At 34.5% G+C, this 22,108-nt stretch overlaps 3 protein-coding genes across 5 annotated transcripts; 2 read left to right on the forward strand and 1 right to left on the reverse strand.

The window, feature by feature from the left end:
- Positions 1 to 416: 416 nt before the first annotated feature.
- Positions 417 to 6,825, reverse strand: LOC110689639 (serine/threonine-protein kinase D6PKL2-like). The gene is made up of 2 exons (XM_021866408.1): positions 5,429 to 6,825; positions 417 to 1,508 (listed from the first exon to the last, which is right to left on the reverse strand). Exons 1-2 carry the CDS (start codon positions 6,010 to 6,012, stop codon positions 665 to 667), a joined length of 1,428 nt encoding a protein of 475 aa, XP_021722100.1. The 5' UTR covers positions 6,013 to 6,825; the 3' UTR covers positions 417 to 664.
- A 4,609-nt stretch (positions 6,826 to 11,434) lies between these two features.
- On the forward strand, positions 11,435 to 16,041 carry LOC110689640 (serine/threonine-protein kinase D6PKL1-like). Its single transcript, XM_021866409.1, has 3 exons — positions 11,435 to 11,901; positions 12,711 to 14,681; positions 15,027 to 16,041. The coding sequence occupies exons 2-3, from the start codon at positions 12,982 to 12,984 to the stop codon at positions 15,874 to 15,876; spliced, it is 2,550 nt and encodes an 849-aa protein (XP_021722101.1). The 5' UTR covers positions 11,435 to 11,901; positions 12,711 to 12,981; the 3' UTR covers positions 15,877 to 16,041.
- Positions 16,042 to 17,690: 1,649 nt separating this feature from the next.
- On the forward strand, positions 17,691 to 21,751 carry LOC110689642 (putative low molecular weight protein-tyrosine-phosphatase slr0328). 3 transcript variants are annotated; one of them, XM_021866412.1, is made up of 5 exons: positions 17,691 to 18,050; positions 18,171 to 18,283; positions 18,411 to 18,546; positions 18,760 to 18,827; positions 18,934 to 20,679. In XM_021866412.1, the coding sequence occupies exons 1-5, from the start codon at positions 17,897 to 17,899 to the stop codon at positions 19,096 to 19,098; spliced, it is 636 nt and encodes a 211-aa protein (XP_021722104.1). In that variant the 5' UTR covers positions 17,691 to 17,896; the 3' UTR covers positions 19,099 to 20,679. The 3 variants fall into 3 exon arrangements, with proteins under 3 accessions (XP_021722104.1, XP_021722102.1, XP_021722103.1); XM_021866411.1 differs by adding an exon at positions 21,426 to 21,751 and having other exon boundaries at positions 17,702 to 18,283; positions 18,934 to 19,020; XM_021866410.1 differs by having other exon boundaries at positions 17,696 to 18,283.
- The last annotated feature ends 357 nt before the right edge of the window (positions 21,752 to 22,108 follow it).

The following is a 22,108-nucleotide window of genomic DNA, read 5'->3' on the forward strand; positions in this document are numbered from 1 at the left end:
CATGAAAACAATATTTAGTCCTACTCATATTATTATATAAAGCATATTCATGAAAAATCGAAGACACCATTCATATGTGGCATTTATTCATTATTTCATTATACCCTACTTAACTTAATTATTCTTAGCCTAGCATAGAGACAACTAGTATATATGCTAAGCTATAATATGAATTTAACAAGGAAACATCACTTGTCTAACGATAACAAAGACAAGTAGAGAAATCAAATCTTTAATTTTGTTTATAAATGTTTGTCTTTCTTTGCCTCAAAGATTATATCTCTCGATCAAATATTATCAGATAATCACAAAATAATATATTATATATATATATATATATAGTATCGATGTGGCCTAATAATGTCATCATAAAAATCTATTATAGCTCAATTATACAACAACGGTTGAAGTAAGAATTACGGAGTATTTTTTTTTTATTTATTTTGAACGGGAGATGTAGTAAGTAAAAATTATTGAAGATAGCATTTGGACATCATTATCTTCCCCTTATGTGGTTCCAATGGATAAGAAAGCTAGAAATAAAATATTGTGTTAGAAATCAATAAAAAGAAGAAATTATGTACTAGGAAACCACTAGTAATAATGAAAATTATACCATTCCATTAAAAATATAATTTACCAATATGTTATCACTAATTATTCACTAATAATACTCCACAGGTGTATCAGGACAACTATCATCCGAAGCAACCTCCCTACCACCGCCGCTACAAACACTAAATGGCGGCGGTACATATGGTGGTTTCATGCACCGTAACAACGCCCAATTTACGTTGCTAAAGAACGTGTGTTGTTTAATAGGTGTAGCACCCATTACCGAACCTAACCTCCTGGTCGGATCCTTAGCTAATAGTTGTGATATCAAGTCCTTTGCTGAGCTTGGGATCGTGGGCTCTTTAGGAAATTCCAATGCCCGAGCCACAATATTTGCTAATGTCATCTCATTATCCGAACCTTTAAACGGTGTCGTTCCATAAAAAAGCTCGAATATAAAAATGCCAAGTGTCCACCAATCAACCGCGCTTCCATGCCCTTCCCCAGATACGATCTCCGGGGCTAGATACTCGTGGGTCCCAACGAATGACATGGACCGAACATCTACAGGTTCGGCACAAAACTCTGGCTCGAACCTACGCCCGGGTTTTTTCTTTGTTTTCCACTTTTTCTTTCGGTTCGGATTAAAACATGATACAGAAGGGACAATGCAACTGGGTATGATGCATGAAGAAGAGTTTGAACTAGGGTCGCGACCCGTACCAAGTAGGTTCGGGTGTTGGTTCGATTGTTGAGAGTTTTGGTTTGAAGAGGAGGTTATTATCTGTGGTGTAGGAGTAGATTGTTCATCACATTTTAAAGAGAGATCAAAATCTGTGAGCATAATGTGGCCGTCCGATCTAACTAAGACATTTTCCGGCTTTAGATCACGGTATACTATACCCATCATGTGGATGTATTCCAATGCTACTACGACCTCTGATGCATAGAACCTGCATAAGATTAAGGAAATTATTAGAGTGCTAACGTGAAACAACAATACTCAAACGGAAATGTGACTACTTTTTTCGGACTACCCCATTAACACGCATGTGTGTTAGTCACTACCATAGTGTTAATGTTATTTAAAATACTTAATTATAAAGGGTTGAGACAGTATGATAATAAATTTCAAACCTATGGTTAGCATAAAGCCGTAAACTAATCAAGGAGTGATAATTTGACGGAAGGTTGGTGGGGCAAAATTTATGGTCTAGAGTGTAGAAAATGAAAGTGGGACAGTGTTTAATAACTACATATACTAATCAAATAAAGAAGATTAAGTAGTTGACAAAATTAGGAAGGGTGGTCTTTGTCTAACTTAAGGGTCTAAGAACTTAATTATGCAAACCATATGGTACAATAATTGAAAAGTAGGAAACTTCTGCTACTAAATATGGGTAAAATGCTAGTTGGAATGATTGCCTCTAATAGTTTGTCCTTGTAGCAAATTCACCTCTAGGAAGAAGAGGGCCACACAATGAACTAATTCATATCTAACACAAATCAATGTTAGTTAGGTACGTGATTTATGAGGTTTTTAAGGGAGGTTTGTCTATATCAAATAATTTGTTCCAATATATTAAAAAAAAAAAAAAAAAAAGGTTTATTAAGTGTACAAACAAAAACAACATTGTCATTGGACCATATCAGGTTTTTTTGATTGGGTAAAAGTGTAAAACTATAGTGTTCCTATAATAAGGCAGTCATCCAGTGGCCACGTAACTATTCAAATAGCACTATCTACCTGGTAATTAACGATAACTTTAAAGCTCTTTCTATCCCCTAATTTTCGAACTGTATATTCTATCGGAATATCATGCTCTCAAGTGTATAAAAGTTAAAAATATCTTATAGTTTTACAGTAGATTCAAATTTCACATTTCAGAATTCAAATTTCACATTTCAGAATTCAAATTGCACTATGACAAATTAAGGAAAAATGAATAATAACAAATGATCAACTAGTCAATAAAATAATTAAGATCAACAAAGAAAGGTAATCCTTAAAACATGGAGGAAAAGAAGAAGCAAACAAGCATAATACGACGACCCTTTTTCCATTAAACGTCAACTCTAATTGAAATACAAGTAATATTTACAAGGTATGGTTAGTGTAGCTTAGCAATTAAGAGAGTAGGCATACCAAATTAAATTAAGAGAATATAACTAAGAATAGAAAAGGCAGGAAAACAGGGCAAGAATCCTTGAATAAACAGAGAGATATCCCACTTATCCCGGCAAAGTTCCGGGCATATCATGGGGTGCGGCTGCCTATAAACTAGGTCCATAATTGTCTGTTTAAAAGGTTGCTCTATGAATAAGACAACCATAGTTTCCTTAAATCCTTGATTCTTCCTAGTTTTTGTCTGAAAAAGCATGTTGTATACAATAACGTATTATGTATCGTACTATTGTCGTATCATACAGAGTAAGTTTTTAGCGAAGCATAAACATCTATACATTTAATTATGTAATGCAATTGCTCTTCATTCGTTGAACTTGCAATTCCCATGGGCCATGGCTTCTTACAACCAAACAATAGCAAGTGCATTAGGAAATTGAATGGATAAAAGAGCTAAGAAGTCACTATCAGTTGTTTGGTTCAAGTAGAAGTACATATAAGTTGTAGAAAGTTATATTACCGGACCTTGTATGGTTGACAAACTCGAAAATATTTTCCATAATTCCCATGAAATGAAAATATTGCCATTTCTAAGGAGTGCAACTTCATATTTCTTACATGCACTACAACAAACCACTTAAATTTCAAACTTTCTATTTCCATTCCAATTCCCACCAAGTATAATTGAAAGTTGCAAGGCAGGCAAAAATACAATTTCATTCACTTGTTAGATTTCAATTTTATCTACAAATGACAAAATAGAGCTAGCTGTGCTGAGGATTTAGTACAAAGCTTTGAAAATTAAAATACGAGTACACTCCAAAAAATTAAATTTTTTTTTAAGAAAAAGCAACGTGGCAAAATCTAAGTGGACTGAAGAGCAAAGGTCAAAATCAATGAAGAGCTAAAAACATGTAAAGGGAGCACGTAGGATAAAACCTTGTAAGTGTTTCACATGATCTCATCCCCTAAAAACTGTATTAAATCGTCTGAAACTATTATTAATTCACTAACATTATGTGACACTGACCAGCATTTCTTGGGACCCATTCCCTGACAGACACGTATATCCATCAGGTGGTGGCTCCCACTCTTTCACACCATTTCCCCTTCTCCATTAACTAATCCTTTCATATATTGGGTCCCTTAGAATTTGAAAAATGCCAAAATTTTGGGAAATTTTTTACTTATACTGGAGTATTAACAAATCAAAATCTTAAGTAATTTAAACAATATGAAGAAAAAATTTATTAAGTTTTTCTTCGGTTGGGTTAATTAAGATACAATTTTACTAGTAATAAGAATAATTAATTTGCGGCTGCTATTGCAAATCTTAGAGGTTGATGCACGTGGATTACGGCCTTCAACTAGTTAGTTCAAGCAAAGTGGATCAATTAAAAAACAAGGCTAAAGTAAGTCTTACTACAGAAAAAGTTTGATAAAAATAAGTTCAATCTGATTGGATAAGAGGATCGAGTAAAAACAGCACATTTTAAGCTACCATCACCATCACTAATCCCTTAAAATGATATTTTCGGATATTATGTCAAATTATGGGGCACACAACGTAATAAATACTTATTTAAGGTTTAATGATTATCTAAAGTCTAATACATCTTCATAGGGACATAGCATCATACTAAGAGAAGTTGGAAAAATGTTACAACAACGAATTTATGAGGGAAAATAAAAAAGCTATTCTTATCTTGCATAAAGAGGTACATTGGAGTATTGGACTATCATTACTTCATCACGTAGTGGAGATATGAAGTTATGTTACAAATCTCTAATTTGAAGTTAATTAATCAATTTCATTAATCTTTTATTTGCTTTGTATTGTTTAAAGCTTCTTGGTGATTGATGATATAAGTATGATCATCATGAATAAGTACACTTTCCAGGACATTGATTACAAAGCTCATTAGTTTGATTATTTAGTAAAATTTACAACCACAATTTAGGGAATTATGTAGGAAGCAGTCTCGAGAAAAAGATCTCCTAGCTTTATAACTTTACAAGAAAATCTAATTATTACATTTTTTTAACCCATTTACCAGAAAAATTAAAGATAAAATTCTAATTTTCATTTATAATGGAGTATCAAATTTAATTTACTATTCCCTTCAGTTCATAATCCCAAATGGTCACATTATTCACATATTCTTTTACTTTGTATTTTTTTTTAGTCAAATTACATGATTTAATCTTATACAATAGTAAATGCTAAGACCGTTTTAGTTACGATTACAGTTATTACACATATTGGCGCGTGATTACTTATCAAATCACAATATCACTTAAAATATCCGGATTATATTAACCAATAATAGGAAATATAAAAAATTCAACACATGAAAAATCCACAAATAAGGTAAATGTTTGGAATGACTTTGATTATTACCAAACAAAACCAAACATATTGGCATTAAAAATCATATTATACACTTATGCAGTCATATTACTCATATATTATACCACTTGTAAACCAAACGACCCATTTAAGAGGCGGCATTAATAAAAGTGTATGCTAATTTAAGGGTAATAATATTCAAAAAGAAAGTTACTAGAGTGAAAATAAACAAACAAACAAAACAAAATTTACTACTTCCAACACAGCAACACACGAGGAGCAATAATGACAATAACGTGGGGAAGGGAAGAAGAGTCCGGGAGTTAGATTAATTAATTTAATTAATTAATGACAAGTCCGTAATTAAGTAAAAACAAAAATAAAGATTTTAAACGAACCTGACGGCAGAGTCTTCGAAGCGTTTAAACGGCTGACGTTGACGGAGAACATGAAGATCACCGCCATTACAAAACTCCGTCAACAAACACGACCATTTAGGCGACTCGACACTCGCGTAGAGAGTAGGCAGGAAGGGATGATCAAGCATTTGAAGAATCTCGCGTTCAGCCCTAGCACGACCATGTTTATTACGAGCAGCAAGTTCGCGATTATCCATGACTTTGGCGGCGAAGTGGATGCCATCGTTGTCTTTGATTTCGGAGAGGTAGACGGCGCCGATGTCGCCGGAGCCGAGGCGAGAGAGGAAGCGGAGGTCGGAGAAGGAGAGAGAAGGGAGGGATTTGACGGCGGACCAGCGAGGGTCAGAGGAGAGAGAGGGGGAGGGTTGGGGGTTGTGGTGGTGGGAGGAGGAGGCGGTGGTCCAGGTGGTGGTGGTGGTTTCGGAGGAGGAGGTGCTGCGTGGTGCGGTGGTTGTTGTGGTGGAGTTGAAGCTCATGGATTGGAGATCGTCGGTGAGTTCATCGAGCGGTGGGGTCCATTGTGGTGGGGGTTGGGGTTTTGGGTCCGGTAAGGGTTGATCCATGGAGGAGAGAGTGAGAGTGAGAAAGAGAGAGAGAGAGAGAAAGAGAAAGAGAGAGAGGGAGAGTTTGAAGGAGGGTGTGAGAAATGGGCTGGGAAATGGGCTTTTTCAATGGGTGAGGGAGTGGGGTCTCTAGTTTTTGAGCTTTGAGCCTTCGTGGGGGTTTTCTTTTTACTGCTAATGATTTCTACCAAAATTAAATAAAGGAGTAATCCTTTTTTTTTTTTTTTAAGAATTTAAGGAATGATTGTGGGTTATTTTTTATTTAGCGTATTTTGTGTGCAGCTGGTTACATCACGTGACTTTATGTAAAAACACAAAACAATCCCTATAACATTGACCGAGTAGTCTTTATAACACTGACAAATTAACCCTTGTAACATTGACCGTGTAATCTATACTCAAATAACACTAACGAAGTAACCCTCCATGTGGCCAGCCACATCTAAAAGTTGGTGTTTTTTTTTTATGTTTTTTTTTATTTTGTTTACTAAATTGTGTTTTTCTATTTCTCAACAGTTTCATATCTTGGCATTCTTGGGTGATTGGGTGTTAGGATTTTTGTTTAACAATAGAAGCGATTGAGGAGTGTAATATTTTAATGAATTGAATAAGATTGATGTGTAAAAAAATTTCATGTGGGATCTTATTTTATCACCTTATTTGTCAAATATGGGCTTGTATCACACTCACAACAAAGAGAAAGATAGTTCATTTCACAAGTCTATGAGATTCCATAATTTTTGTAATACAAAATCAAAAATATTAGTGGTTAAAGATTGCATTGAAGTTTGTGCAAATAGTAATTACAAAGAACTTTCGAAACGGAAGTAGTAATTTTTATTATAACGCAACCAAATACATTAATAGTTTAAATTGTACATTGACAAATGTAACTTTTAGTGTTACAAGTAATACAGGGTGGATATAGTATTACTATTATTTCATTTAACATCAACAAAGCCATAATAAAATGACATATCTTTAAACAAATTACCACATACTCCATGTATAAAGTATATTCAGTAATGATGCGAAAACTACCTAGCAATATAGAAATTAGAGGTGAAAGCTCAGTTTGCAATGAGGTTTATAGTTTAAAATGAAATCAAACCGTGTTAATTCAGTTTGAGATTTTTCAAACCGCACCATATCATATTATTATTTGGTCCAAACCAAACTACGTCGTTTTAAATTCGGTCTAAAAAAAAAAAACCAAACCGCACTGCAATTTTCGGACTTAGTGTTTTGAGCTTTGATTTGTAACTTTTTTTGGGCCTAACTCAATATAACTTATTTTTGACCTCATATAGTAAGTAGGGTTGAAAATCAAATTTAGGCTACAATTTAGACATGGGCCTATATTTCGGTTTGGTTTTCGGTTTTTCAAACCCTAAAACCGAAACTAAACGCAAACCACAATTTTTTTATTTCTCTAACCGCGCTGAACCATATTTAAAAAAACTGAACCGAATTACTAATTCAGTTTAGTTTACGATTTGATTCGGTTTTAAACCGTATTAGTTTCGTCCTAATAGAAACTACGCTATTCAATGATTGTAATTTTGACGAGGAAACCAAAAGCCCCGTACCTAGGCAGGAAAATGTGATTGTTGTCGCATGGGTAAGCGTAAGCTTTTAAAATACATGGCTATAATTTTAAAGGTAAGTTGACAATGTTAGGCTAAATGGCTAAAAATGATCTTTTAAGGTACAGACTACGGAGTAAGCTAAGGTTCATCCAACAAATAATAGAATAGATCAATGTACGTTATACGGAGTACTCACTAATTAAGAATAATGCATTGTTATTGTTGAACCGCCATGAAAGAATTAGTGTACTGTTAGACCTACAAAGAAGAAGCAAGGATGGTGCTTTAAATTCTTTTATTATCAAGTAAATGAGCTCTGCAATCTCTAATTAACTACTTTTAAAGTTGGACGACGACGTAGCTTCAACGCTTGCCAGAAATTTGTTTATGTTGGGACTTGGAATTAATACTATATATACTTAACTCATCAAAATCTTGATTCATGAATTATACAATATACTACGGAGTACATAGAGTATTATTGAGATTATACATACTAACGTCTAAATTACTCCCTCTATTAATTTCACTTCAACAGTTATAATTACTTACAAATTTAAAATGTTTTAAGTTACCGACAAGTATACCATACACATATTAGTAAAGAGTTGATTTGAGTCTAGCAATCAAATGTATGATTGAATTGTTTCACTGGAATTGTCTCATTCATCATGTCTCGAAAATTTCAAATTGTTATAAATGAAATTTAATCAGATGATAACATACAAACTCGTGTCAAACAAGACATGCATGCATGATTTCTTTCATATAAAATATTGTTTACTTATCTTTGATTTAGTATTAGTAAAAATTATCAAAATTGACTTAATATATATTAGTAGATACAAGTATATATTAAAACAAATTTATTAAATTAGAAATATAATGTTGCATTTTCTTACATAGGGTAAATGTTTTGTTAAATATTATATTGATCAGTCAAACTAGCAAATTAAATTTAATCAGATCAAATTAACGCATGATAATTTCGGATCTAATAATAATCACCTTGTATATGCATATATATATATTAGTATAGTACGTAAACACATGTACTATTGGCAAACACACATATAAAACTTAGTAATTAATGCTATAAGTAAATAATAGTAGAATGGACATACACAATAATAATAACAAAAATGTACATACATGGATCATAATGTTCACGTACAAGTGAGACAATTGAGAATTTGAGACTACAAAGTACAATACTCCAATGTATACAAATTTAAATGGGTGATGAATATTTAACTTTAAAACCCTAAGTACTTTTTCACCAATATGTATAAAACTATTTTACTAAACACTAGCAAATACATCGATCAATCTTGACTAGTATTCGTAATCAATTGGACCACGTGATTGTTACCTTCAGTAAATTAATTCAAGTTTGGATCGAAATTGGGGTGGCACACGCCCCACATACACATATACTACATATATCCGTATCATAACATTAACGTTTGAAAGTCTCTTATACACCAAACATTTATTTGATATTTCAGTATTATGAAAAACATGATCCACAAATAATAAAAATGAGTATACTGAGTAAGCTGGCAGTTGACATAAAGTCAACTACCTTCTTCTTAAGTCTTAACTACCAAAGAAATCTCTGCCATGCAAACTTATTTTGAGCACACTGTTCATCATGCATGCATTATGTATACATTTATCAAATTAATACTGTAGATTTTTCGTACATATATGATCCAAAATATATATATATATATATATAAAAAAAAAAAATATATATATATATATATATATATATATAAAAGGTTGCCAACTACCAAGCCGATTGCACTGTTCCCCTTTAATCATACACTTAAACTACTCTCCTCCTATCTTTTGGTCTCCTTGTTCCCCTCTTTGATAGATATACTATATTGAAAATGTCTAAATGTGCGTTTTAATACACTCACTATTTGGCTAGGCTTTTGTATAATGATTAGCTAGAAAGGTATGTTAGATACGTATTTATGAAATTACAGAGTAGCTCATAATATTTACTCGCTCATATAAACATGTACATACACCTTGGTGTATCAATCAGTAATAATTTCGTATGTATTGTGTCTACGACTCTACAATGAGTGACTTTTAAGAAGTAAAACATAAAATTTGTGATACAGTGCTTAAATAAAGTCTAATTTTGATCATAAATTTCTCTCACTATAAATATAAATTTCATTGTTATATTAAAAAAAAAAAATTACAAAATATATATAATGGCTTTTGATCAAGTACTTCTAGTTATTTGGCTCGTAAGGTTCGAGTATTCAATTTCCTTATATCTTACTTTCTATGGGGCATGAGTTTGCTCTTATGACCTTGTCAGTAGAACTACATAAAGATAAAAAGGAGTATGAATGGAGAAAAAAAAATGTAACAATTTATAAAATTACATGAGATAGTGTAAGATAATCTAAAATTATCACACTGTTTTGAACTTTATTTCATAGTGGTATTTTATTATGACCGGAAAAGTGTAAGAGTACGACACTTTTTTACAAAATGGTCTGAGTATATCCTAACGATTTTACATAAATTGAGTTAAATATGGAGCATTAGAATTTGCTGTGTTATATAACATCAAGGTTTTAAGAAAATGAGCTAATGAGAGACATTATTTAAGTTACATTTTAATGTAAATCAAAATTCAAAAGTAAATGTTAAGTAATACAAGGATAAGGAACAATTATCTAATCATGATTCTAGAATTGTAACTCTTGAACATTAGCAACCAAACAGCATGTAATTGACAGCCATGCTGAAATGAAAGTGAAACAAGCCTGTTGAAAAATATTCAAGTGACAATGGGCCTGTGGATCTTAATAAGAAAACGAAGTTAGGGGATAAATCGGATTATAATGGAAGTGGACCTGTCCGTTTAACGAAACTGGTTTTGGATTTCGATAAAATGATGACAGATTATTATTGGGCCACAAATCTACTTATATTATGGTGATGGCCCATAATTTGAGTTGATCCTGTGGGGCCAGGTAGTGACTAGTGAGCTAGGGTGTGTATTTTTATTTATTTATTTTTTAAAATGCATGGATCAGTTCATATGGACAACAAATCAACAATATATCCTTGTCAATATGGGCCGTTATAAACTTATAATACTCCTAATGTTCATGAGCTACTTATCCAAAAAAAAAAATCAATATCTTTAAAGATCTTAAATTGGAGCAAAATGTTTTGATACTAGATAGAATTTCGTGTGATGCACGGTTTTTTCATCTACGTTTTTTAATTATTTGATTTATTGTATTTAATAATTTCAGACAAAATTACAAAAGTTTAATATTTATTTTTTTACTATAATTTATAATGAATTTATTAAATATAAATAAATTGTAAATATGATATTTTTTTCCGTTATATAAAAATCGTTAATTTGAAATGATAAATTTTTAATAATTTAAATCCTAAATCCTCTCTTCCTATACTGTAGTTCTATTAATGTATGTAAATTTCAATTCATCATTTAGTACAAGTTACTCTTGTAAGTGAGTCAAAGATACGTGTCAAATATGCTCACACGGTCACACCTTAAATTTCTATTGCATTATTAACATATGAATACAAAATTATTGGCATTTTTTAACATTAATTAAGGAATTATGATTCCTACTTGAGAAATTTCTTTGTAGCCCAAAGAATTATCTTTAAAAAAAGCTATTAGTATGCTTAATAGTTTTTGTGATCGACTCAAGTACTCACAATCACCTCTACGGCTCTACATCACACTACTTCTATCCGAATTTAAATGTCATATTACTAGTCTAATTTAAACCGTAGTCATGGCAAAATTTTAATATACCGATGAGGCGGTATAGCTTAATTTGAAAGAGATCTATTGTACGACCAAATTGAATGGGGCACCCACTATTTGCGTTGAAAAAAGACACCCAAAAAAAAAATCAAAGTGACCGATGACAGCCTCTCACTCTCACAGGTATCTTGTTGCAATTTTTGTCTCCCTCGCTTTGCTTTTACCCCTTTTGCACTGACTCTCCTCCCATCTTTCTCAGTTATTACACTTGAATTTAATCGCAACTATCTCAACTATTTCTCGTGATTTCTCCATTTCACCTTTCTTTTCTTCTCCTACTATAGTTTCAGCACGGACCCTTTACTTCACATCTTCCTTGATTCAAAACTTTTCAACTTCCCCCTTTTTTTCACCTCTTATTAACCCTAATTTCCCTGTTTCCTCAGTACCCATCTTAAAAAAAATTCAATTTTTGTTGCTGGGTTCTTTATTTCTGCCGATATTTGGTGTTGGGTAAGTTGTATTTTTCGTTATTTATGCTGATTTTTGGTGGGTTTTATGTATATTTTAGAATGGTAATTGCTTTCTCTGTTCTTAGTGGAGGTTTTATGGTGTGATTTTTGACATTGGATTTGCTCTTTCTATGATTTAATTGATTAATTTTTGTCCTGTACTATGGGAATTATATCTAATGTTGTGAATAATTTGCGTAAAATAGACTTTTTACTTAATTTTAATTTTTAATTATTGATTTTTGGGGGAGTGGGGTGGAATTGCTTTGTTTCAAGAAGAAAGCTTGTGTTCTCTAGGTTAGTGGAGTTCATGTGTGACCGACCCACTAAAACATGACCTTGATGTTAGATATGTTGGTAGAAGTCAATTTTAGAAGTTTAAGAATAGGTGTTTGATGCTGAAATGAGTTAGCTGAGTGGACATTATGGTGTATCGGCAGCTAGCAATATAGTGATTAGTGAAATGAAGCTGGGTTTTCGTAGCATTCGAGAGTTCATGCTCACGCTTGCATCTTCGTCTTCGTTATAGTCTGTTTAATCTTTATTATATGTAGAACAGCTATTCCATTTAGAGGTAGTTGTAGGCTAAGTGAATTATGTGCAAGGAAAATTTTGACGGTGCAAATTTGAAGTTGTTTCTTGTTGAAATGCTCCTTGTTTGATATAATGGAATGGAAACAATTGTTTTACCGTCCAAAAGCTATTGCTTTAGATATTGACTTATAGTTGATGTAAACATGGCATGAATGAGAGCAATGTTTAGACTAGTTACAAGTAGTGTGAATCTGATGAACTCTGCAATACTTGCAGGTTGGTGTTCCTCGTATACATGTCGCTTAACAGATGGATGTTTGTTGTGGCTCATTTTGAATTGGTAGAAGTAGCTGTTGTTGCAGTTATATCTAACGCACAGAGCTGCTTGTTCTAGCAATTTCCTCTTTCAATATGATGAAAGAGCTCTCTGGAATTTCTTTGGCATGACCCTTGCTTCTTGCACCAATTTATCTTTTGGATACTTCATCTGAGATGGGTTAGTATTGAGCTCTCTGGCTATATTTTTGTGTCATTTTTGTAGACTTGAATGATTATATCAAAGATGGATACTTTGATTGGCAATTGCGAAATTGTAGAGGTCAAGGAAGAACTTAATATGAATGATAAAGTGAGAAAGCATTACATGTTGAGGCAAGGACGTGTTTATTCCATTGAAGATGATATCAACCAGCTATTTGACTCTGTGAATATAAAGACTTCAGTAAAAGGGAAAGCCTTACAAAGGAATCCTATGAAACGGCCCATTAGGGCTAATTCTCCACAGGCATTGGGTATTGGAATTTCAGAAACTGTAAATCTGAAACAGGCACTAAGGGGATTAAGTCTCTCACAAGCATCGGAGATGGCTGCCTTGAAAAAGCGGACGCAGAAACCGAGAGGATCATCTGGAATGTCGGATGTGGGACCAAGTAACCAGTTACACAAGACAGTAGTAGTCCAAGCGAAGGGATCTGAGCTACCAACAAATGAAGGCAAAAGAAATCTCGTAGAGATCTCTTTTCCTGGTAAAATTATGGCCAATCTCTCTGAAACAATACCAGAATTTGTTGAAGTTAGCTCTCCAAGTTCATCAAATCAGGCTTGCAATCCTTCTACTTCATCTACTCATACAGACATGACAAAGTTGAAGATGGTCAGAGTACCATCACAGGATAAGATTGTGCCTTTGGCATCAGAAGTCATAAGTGAAAAGTTTAGTACAGATCAGGTTCAGAAAAATAAGCTTAAAACTTTACAGGGGATGCGTACTATTAAAAATGTTTTAGAGGTAGATGACTTAGGTTCTGCCCATGCAGATAAAGATCAGTGTCGGACAGATGCATTGAATAAAGAGTCGTGCCTAAGGAGTGGTGTCGTTGGTGACAAATTTAAGCATACAAGTAGCAGCCCACGTCTAATGAAGCCAGCCTTTTGGAACAAGAACTTAGTCAAGAGGAAAGTAAAGGCAGAGTCTGATTATACCTCTTGCAAATCTCATGCAGCTAAAGGAATTGTTAATACAGATTCGTGTAATCATCCCAAGACTAGGGAGCTGGTTGGCAAGGAAAGTAGCATTTCTTTGAAGCATGAGGGTAAAACAAATGAGAAAATAACTCCAGCGTCTAATAGTGGCGTTGCCTGTGCTGAGCTCAGTTCAAGTGGTCTTGATGCAAGAGTGAATCAACTATCTGTTGCAAAAGCTGATGATGGTCCAAGTGATGAAGGTAAAGCTGGTGGGAAATCAAGATCTAGAGAGAAGGGGGAGTTTTCTCAAAGTTCAAAAAGTAGCATTGGTGAGTTTAGTAGCAGCACAAGCGAAGAGAGCAGTACAAGTGGGTCTAGCCGTTGTTGTAATAGGCCACATATGTCGAAAGACACAAGATGGGAGGCTGTACACTGTGTTCAGAAGCAGCATGGATTCTTGAGTTTGAGACATTTTAAGCTGCTGAGGAGGCTTGGTTCTGGGGACATTGGAACTGTCTATCTTGCAGAGCTTGTGGGCACTAAGTGCCTATTTGCTTTGAAAGTGATGGATAATGAATTTTTGTCTCGGAGAAAAAAATTGGTACGAGCCCAAACTGAAAGGGATATCATGCAGATGCTGGATCACCCATTTCTTCCTACACTGTATGCCCATTTTACTACGGATAAGCTCTCGTGCTTGGTTATGGAGTATTGTCCTGGTGGGGATTTACATGCTATTCGGCAGAAGCAACAAAAGAGGTGTTTCTCAGAGCATGCAGCTAGGTATATCTTGTTTATTCTGATTCGCTTTATGATGTTGCCGTTCAAATTTTTTAATCAGAGTAAACTATCATACTTGCAACCAGTTAATTCTCATGTTGTGTTTGCCTATTTATGAAGTGATTGCTTTAGTGATTCTTTTAATTAGCATCTTACCTACTAGATTAAATATCTTTGTTTCATGCCCTGGTTAATTTTGTCATGAGTGCTACATTTCCCCTATATATATATACCGTTATCTTGGGTATCTCTCCCGTCTTTTTTGCAACGAAGTCGCCTATTTTTTTGCTTCTCGTGTCTGTTTGATTTTATACTTGAGTTTTGTCTCATAATGTCAACCATGACCAGGTTTTATGTTGCGGAAGTTCTCCTGGCACTGGAGTACCTTCACATGCTTGGAATTGTGTATAGAGACTTAAAGCCTGAAAATATCCTGGTCCGAGAAGATGGGCATATTATGCTATCTGATTTTGACTTGTCCCTCAGATGTGTTGTCAATCCAACACTCTTCAGGTCTTCTTCACCCATTATTGAGCCTGCAAAGAAGACACCTTCCGGTGTATGTTCTGAATCTAGCTGCATTGATCCATTTTGCCTCCAACCATCCTGGCAGATGTCATGCTTTACCCCGAGACTATTAACTGCTGCATCAAAAACCCGAAAGGTCAAATCCGAACAAGCTGTTCAGGTTACTCCATTGCCACAGCTTGTAGCAGAACCAACTGAAGCCCGCTCCAATTCCTTCGTTGGGACTCATGAATACTTGGCTCCTGAGATTGTCAAAGGGGACGGTCATGGGAGTGCTGTTGATTGGTGGACATATGGGATTTTCTTATACGAGCTTTTATATGGTAAAACACCCTTCAAAGGATCAAGTAATGAAGAGACGTTAGCCAATGTGGTATCACAGCCTCTCAAATTTCCAGACACCCCTCTAGTTAGCTTCCATGCCAAGGATCTGATTAGAGGGCTTTTAAATAAACAACCACAGAACCGTCTGGGATTTGTGAGAGGTGCTGCAGAGATAAAGCAACACCCTTTTTTCGAGGGCTTAAACTGGGCTTTAATACGCTGTGCTGTACCCCCAGAACGACCCAAGTTCCGTGATGTTAGTAAGGGTCTCTTTTCAAGCAAGAAAGATACTAAAAAGTCTTTGGGAGTTCAAGGCAATGAGCTCATCGACTTTGAGCTATTTTAGCCACTGCTGTCACAGCAGCTGAAATTGTCGCGAAAAGTTTTCCCGGTTATTTCCCACAGTGAGGTAGTTAGGTATCTCATACATGTAACACAAGCATAGCTCCTAATGTAAATGTAAGAAATTAGCTATATAATCTATGGAAAAGGATTTTTCCTTGTTCATGCATATCAGGATTATCAGCAGATGCAAAAAGCTCCATAATATCGGGTAGCTGGTGTACTTGAACCTGTTTCTTTAATCATAAGTTAGTAGGTGAATAAACTAATCATGGTAGGTAATTAAGGAGCTTAATCATACCATTTCATAATGGTGAAAGTATAATTAGGATGAGCATGAGATAAGGATCTAATCATGCATGCCGTTGGGTTGCGTTAAGGCATTCATAAAAAAGCAAGCCAAAAGTAGACACATAGTCAAATATAGAAAGCATAAATGGTGGTTTGCTAAGAATGGTCTAGCTTTATGCAAATGATGGCAAAACCTAACAGATAAAGAAAGGACAGTGAATTGAAATGGTGGAAAAACTTTCCTCACTCACAAGTTTCCTTTGCCCTTTTTTCCTGCAACTTGTAGTTGAATTGTGGTTTAAAATTCAAACGGGTAACACTCACAAAGTCGGTTATAACAAGCTAGAGGTGTAAATGAACCACAATTTCTAAAGCAAGATTTAAGGCAAATGTCATTTTCTCTAGCTCAAGAATGACAAGAAATAGGGAGGGAGTTGGGACATGAGGAGAAATTTGGGTTGGTGACATTAGTTGGCCAAAATATATGTAATTACACCACGTGAAACAATGGAATTTGGTGAAACCGTGAAAGTATTACCCATCATTTCTTATCTTTTGAGGCATGATAAATGGTGTAATTTTGTTTAAGAATATGTTTATGATGATTAGTTGGATCACGTGACTCCACTTGTCTAAGAAAGTATCAGAAATATTGCACTATTTCTATTTAGAAAAAGAAATATTTGTGTTTACATTACAAATATCAAATATACCCTTACTTTTCAACACTTGATTTTTTAGTTTATATATACCATCACATGGACAATCTTGTATTTTTATCTTTCTCTCATCCTTTTTTCCCACTACCAAAAAACTTGTGCTATGGTGCAATAAAAAAAGAACGGAGGGAGTAAGTTATTTTAGTAAGACATTGGGTCAACTATAATGTATTGTTTAAACTGGTTGCTTACATAGTGATACAAATTCCAATGTTGGATTTTGGATACTTAACTACACAATAACCAACTTATGAGCAAATAAACCAACAATTAAAAAAGAATTGTTCAGATCAAAGAAAGCCATAGAATTGAGTATGCTTGATGTAGTAAGAGGACTTTAATAAAAAAAAATGGCTTTTAAGCCATATAAATTCTTATTCCTAAAACCTCTAATCTCCCTTCGACTAAGCCACGTAATACATGATAAACTTTTTTTTCTTAAGGCCTAATATCATGCTAAAGTATTCACGCATGTATAAAAGAGTAACACAATTTTTTGAACCGCGTTATTTAGTTAGACCTATCCATGCCAGTGCCTAGCCAAATTTTTAAATAAAAATCATAAAATATGACACACCATGTCTTGTTAACCACCCCAAAACTCATAGCTGACATCCATAATAATCCCATATTCCCAATACAATCAATTTGAAACAATGTTGGGTTAAACTAGTTGATACTTCATACTAGGTATATTGATTAATAGGTACTATGGTTTAATGGGCATCATAACCAATTAATCATCCATCCATTCTTCCAATTTCCATCCAAATTTCTCATAATGGTTCACTTCCAACCCTTTATTGAACCCAAGATCACTCGATCATGTGAAAAAGCCCAATGCAACCAACATGACATCAATTGGTCCCACCAATCAATTCACAAGCCACAACAACAAAACTAACAAACACAGAAATATGGATAATCCATATTATAGACCAATCCAAAACCTTCAAAACCCCAAAAACACCATCAAATTATTAACACAACACCTTTCTTCCAACCCAGAAAAAAATGCAGGCCTTGTACACTAACACCAGAGTGTTGGCACCAACTGTAAATTCCCAATTTTGTCATTCCACTCATTTTCTCTCTCTTATTCCTCAATACCCTTTTGCTCAAATTTCATTCCCATCTCAATTCTCTCTTCAAAATCTAAACTTTACTGGTAATTGCTCATTTAGAATCAGACCCATTATCCAAGCTTCTTCTTCATCTTCATCAATGGCTTCCTCTGAAACTCCATCTACTGAAACCAAGCCTTTCTCTGTTCTCTTTGTTTGTTTAGGGAATATCTGTAGAAGCCCAGCTGCTGAGGGGGTTTTCAGAGATTTGGTTAAAAAAAGAGGGCTTGACTCTAATTTCACCATTGATTCTGCAGGCACCATTGGTTATCATGAGGTAATATTTGGAATTTGTGTTTAGTTTGAGCTATATTTGATGATTAATTGATTATAAATGGGTTTTTTCAAAGAATTTGTGGGTTTTTGTGTTTGAGTTTTTGTTGTTATTATTTGTGATTTTGAAGGGTAACCCAGCAGATTCGAGAATGAGATCAACTGCAAAAAGGCGTGGGATTGAGATAACTTCAATATCAAGGCCAATTCGGCCATCTGATTTTAGGGATTTTGATCTCATTCTTGCAATGGACAAGTCTAATAGAGGTGACTATTACTACTAATTACTTGTGCTACCATGGTTCGGATTTAGTTGTTACATTACCGGTTCAAATTACGCTGTCAACGTGATTACATGATAATTAATTTGGGACGGAATGAGTTTTTTATTTTGTTGAAGCTCTTTGCCTCTAAGCCTCTTTGTGTGTTTAAGGTGGTTCCAATTGATTTATGTGTGCTTTTATTGATGGTTGTTTGTAGCTGACATACTGGAGGCATTTGATAAGTGGAAACAAAGAAACAACCTTCCTCCTGATGCTGATAAAAAGGTTAAAATGTTTGTCAGTCATAATTGAACATTTTGAATGTTTGAGCTCATAAATTAACATATGATTGAATTCTCAAATTGTGATTCCTGCTTCAATGGCAATCTAGGTTAAGCTAATGTGCTCCTATTGCAAGAAACACGACGAAACTGAAGTACCAGACCCTTATTACGGTGGACAACAAGGCTTTGAAAAAGTAATGCTTGATCACTTTACTTCCCGTAGTTTGATAATGCATTATAAGCTCACATTTTGCTGGTTTTTAAATGTTTGAACCGTAAATATTAAGTATATAAAATCAAAAGTTCTATTTCTGATTGAGTTGGCGAAATAAGACAGCATTAATCACAGTCTATGATTTTGAAATTGCACAGCATGGTGAACTTATAGGAACTGTTAAACATATAGTTTACATCATGCCCTAGCAGTTAGATAATGAGCTAGGGCATGATTATGATGCTCTAACAAGCTTATTTTTCTTTCTCAGAACAGCAAATTTGCAACTTAACACTTGCAGCTTAGCCTCGTACTTGGCCTGAGATTGATGTATATAACTTGAACTTCACATTGTTTTCTAACTTTTTCGCAACCTCTCTCTTTGTCTTGGCACCTTGTAGCCATTCCCCATGTGGCACACTCTTGTTTTCTCTTCAAATAACTAAATTACTGACCCTCGTAAGTCATAAATTTACTCCCTTTCTTCCATAATAATCTACCGCATCTCTAGTTTTATTGTCCCAACTCCCAACATATAGGCTACTTTTAGGACTAGGTATATAGTTAAAGGTCCTTTTGTAATTCATATATAAAAGTTCCAAAGATTCACTGCATTGTTAGTGGAGATGTAAAAGTTTAAATTATAGTTCCTGTCCTTATAAATGTGAAAATGACTCAATTTAAACGTGGCCTGTCTTATAGAGGCAGAAATGCAGAATGAGTATCACTAAATGTAGCCAAGTTCTGGGGCATGTAGTTAGTCTCAAATTCAGAATATTATCTACCTCCCTTTGCTAGAGATCCTTAGGATCGGTAAAGCTGTTAGTGTTGTCTCTTGGTGTGATTGATTCTTGCCTTTGGCAAATCAGCCATCAGGCAGATATTCATATGATTTTAACCACTGCCTTTCACTTTTAAGGGATGGAAAGTTGGTGTGGCTAGCCTCGGTTTGATTGTTATAGTACGTTTATTTAGATCATTAGTTACTGGTGTACTCTGACTGCACTGTACAGTCATATTTCGTTGAAATCTGATTTCTCTTTGTTGCTTGCGTGACACTCGTTAGATTGTTCTTTATAGGCTTCATTTAGTTTCATTGCAACTCCTTTGTCATGTGAGGTTGCTTGCGATTGGTCAAGAGATAGATAACGTTACACACTTCCCATTGGACCCATTCCATTGATTGTCAGCAATCTTTGTGATTGAGGGGGTTGAAGACAAAGAACTGGGCTACTTTATGCTATGCATTCTTTTTAATTGCGAAATAATATGAGAATTGAAAAAGAGAAATGCAAACGTCTATCCCAAGTTTCTCCTTAATTGGCTAATTCTGGGAGGTAGGAAACCAAATAAATTAGGGGGTGTTTGGTTCATTATATTGAAATGGATTGGAATGGAATCTCATACTAGAATGGTATGGATTCTAAAACCCATACTAGCCTAAAGTTGTTTGGTTTAATGTTGGAATGGATTGTATTCTTCATTAATAGAATGGATTGTGAATCTTAGGGGGGGAGGTGGGTATGGGTAGGCCTATACAAAACTATCCGAAAATCCGATAATCCAATCCGCAACCGATCCGAATTTTTGGATATCCGATCCGAGTTTCATTTCGAATCGGATATTCGATCCGAAAAAGCGGATATCGGATGCGGATTTGGATATTAATTTTAAAAAATTTCGGATATCCGATATCCGAAATATAAAGGCTAAAATAGTGAAATATATATAAATTTTTTAAATTGTTCATATAAAACTAACCCTGTATTATTAACTTATTATAATATTCTTAATATATTTTATGATAATATTTATTGCAAAAAGACTATTAGACTACTATTTTGTTAAAATAAGTTGTACAACTTAGCGATAAAAAAAACGGTAAAATTAGTGAAATTTAGAAAGTAATCATAATCAATTTTACTTGACATTAGATAATGGAAGGATCGTAACCTAGCAATCTGATACCATGAAAGAAGTTGTTTTCTTGAATATTCACAGGCCAATAATAAAAAAAAAAATACATAAATAAAATGGATATCTGAAGCATCCGATCCGAAAATTTTGGATATCCGAGTATTTTCGGATCAGATTTGGATATCAATTTCTGATATCCGAGTATTCGGATATCCGATCCGTAAACAGGCCTAAGTATGGGATTTTATAGGTATGGGGTAGAGTTAGAATCCCTTGGGTATGAGATTTTATTACTAAAAAACTCAACCAAACAAAAAAATAGATGGATTGAATTCTAACTCCATTCCAAATGATCCAACCAAACGACCCCTAAGATGACACATTCCCCCCCCCCCCCCCGAAATTTGCATAAACTTCATTAATTGTTACACCGATAAATGTTTGTCAATCTTATACCCACTTCTGCAGGTTATAGATCTTCTCGAAGATGCTTGTGAGTCCCTGTTGGAATCCATACTGACAGAGAGCCGTCAGACTTGAGGATTTCATTCCCATTTTAAGCTTGTTTATACTGTGAAATTAAATGTATGAATGACAGCAGTAGTGATCCTATCATGTTGAGGCTCCTATATGTAAGGAGTAGATTGGGGACGGACCAGAGGGTTCGAGTATTTGAGATTTGACTATGTAAATGGGAAATAAGCTTGTAAAAGGTTGAATTTAGAGATTGTAAAGATATTGATAGTAGACAACTGATTCAGCTCAATGTACAATGTTAAGTCTCAATTCTGCCATATTATACATCATCCCGTGTAAATGTTGTAGAGTATATCAGAGGAAGGTATATAGGCTATAACTGATACTGTTATGAACTCGAGAACTACCTACATGGATAATGCATGATGTCTTAGTACAGGTGACCATGGATGGCTAGGCCATGGCAAAAATTATCCGCCTTGAGCTAGAGTCTGCCTTCAGAATTCTACCCAAAACTGCCAAATTTGATCTTGGTTGCTCTGAGCTTTTCAAACCTTAGGCTCAAATAACTTAAAACAAGTTGAGGTAGCCGCCTAAGCTTAATTTCCCGTACAAAACATCTGCCCAAACCTGAAAAAATGGGCCACATTGATTATGCCAATTGGATGGCGGGG

Source organism: Chenopodium quinoa, unplaced genomic scaffold (assembly GCF_001683475.1).
Source record: "Chenopodium quinoa cultivar QQ74 unplaced genomic scaffold, ASM168347v1, whole genome shotgun sequence".
In the NCBI taxonomy this organism is placed as follows: domain Eukaryota; kingdom Viridiplantae; phylum Streptophyta; class Magnoliopsida; order Caryophyllales; family Amaranthaceae; genus Chenopodium; species Chenopodium quinoa.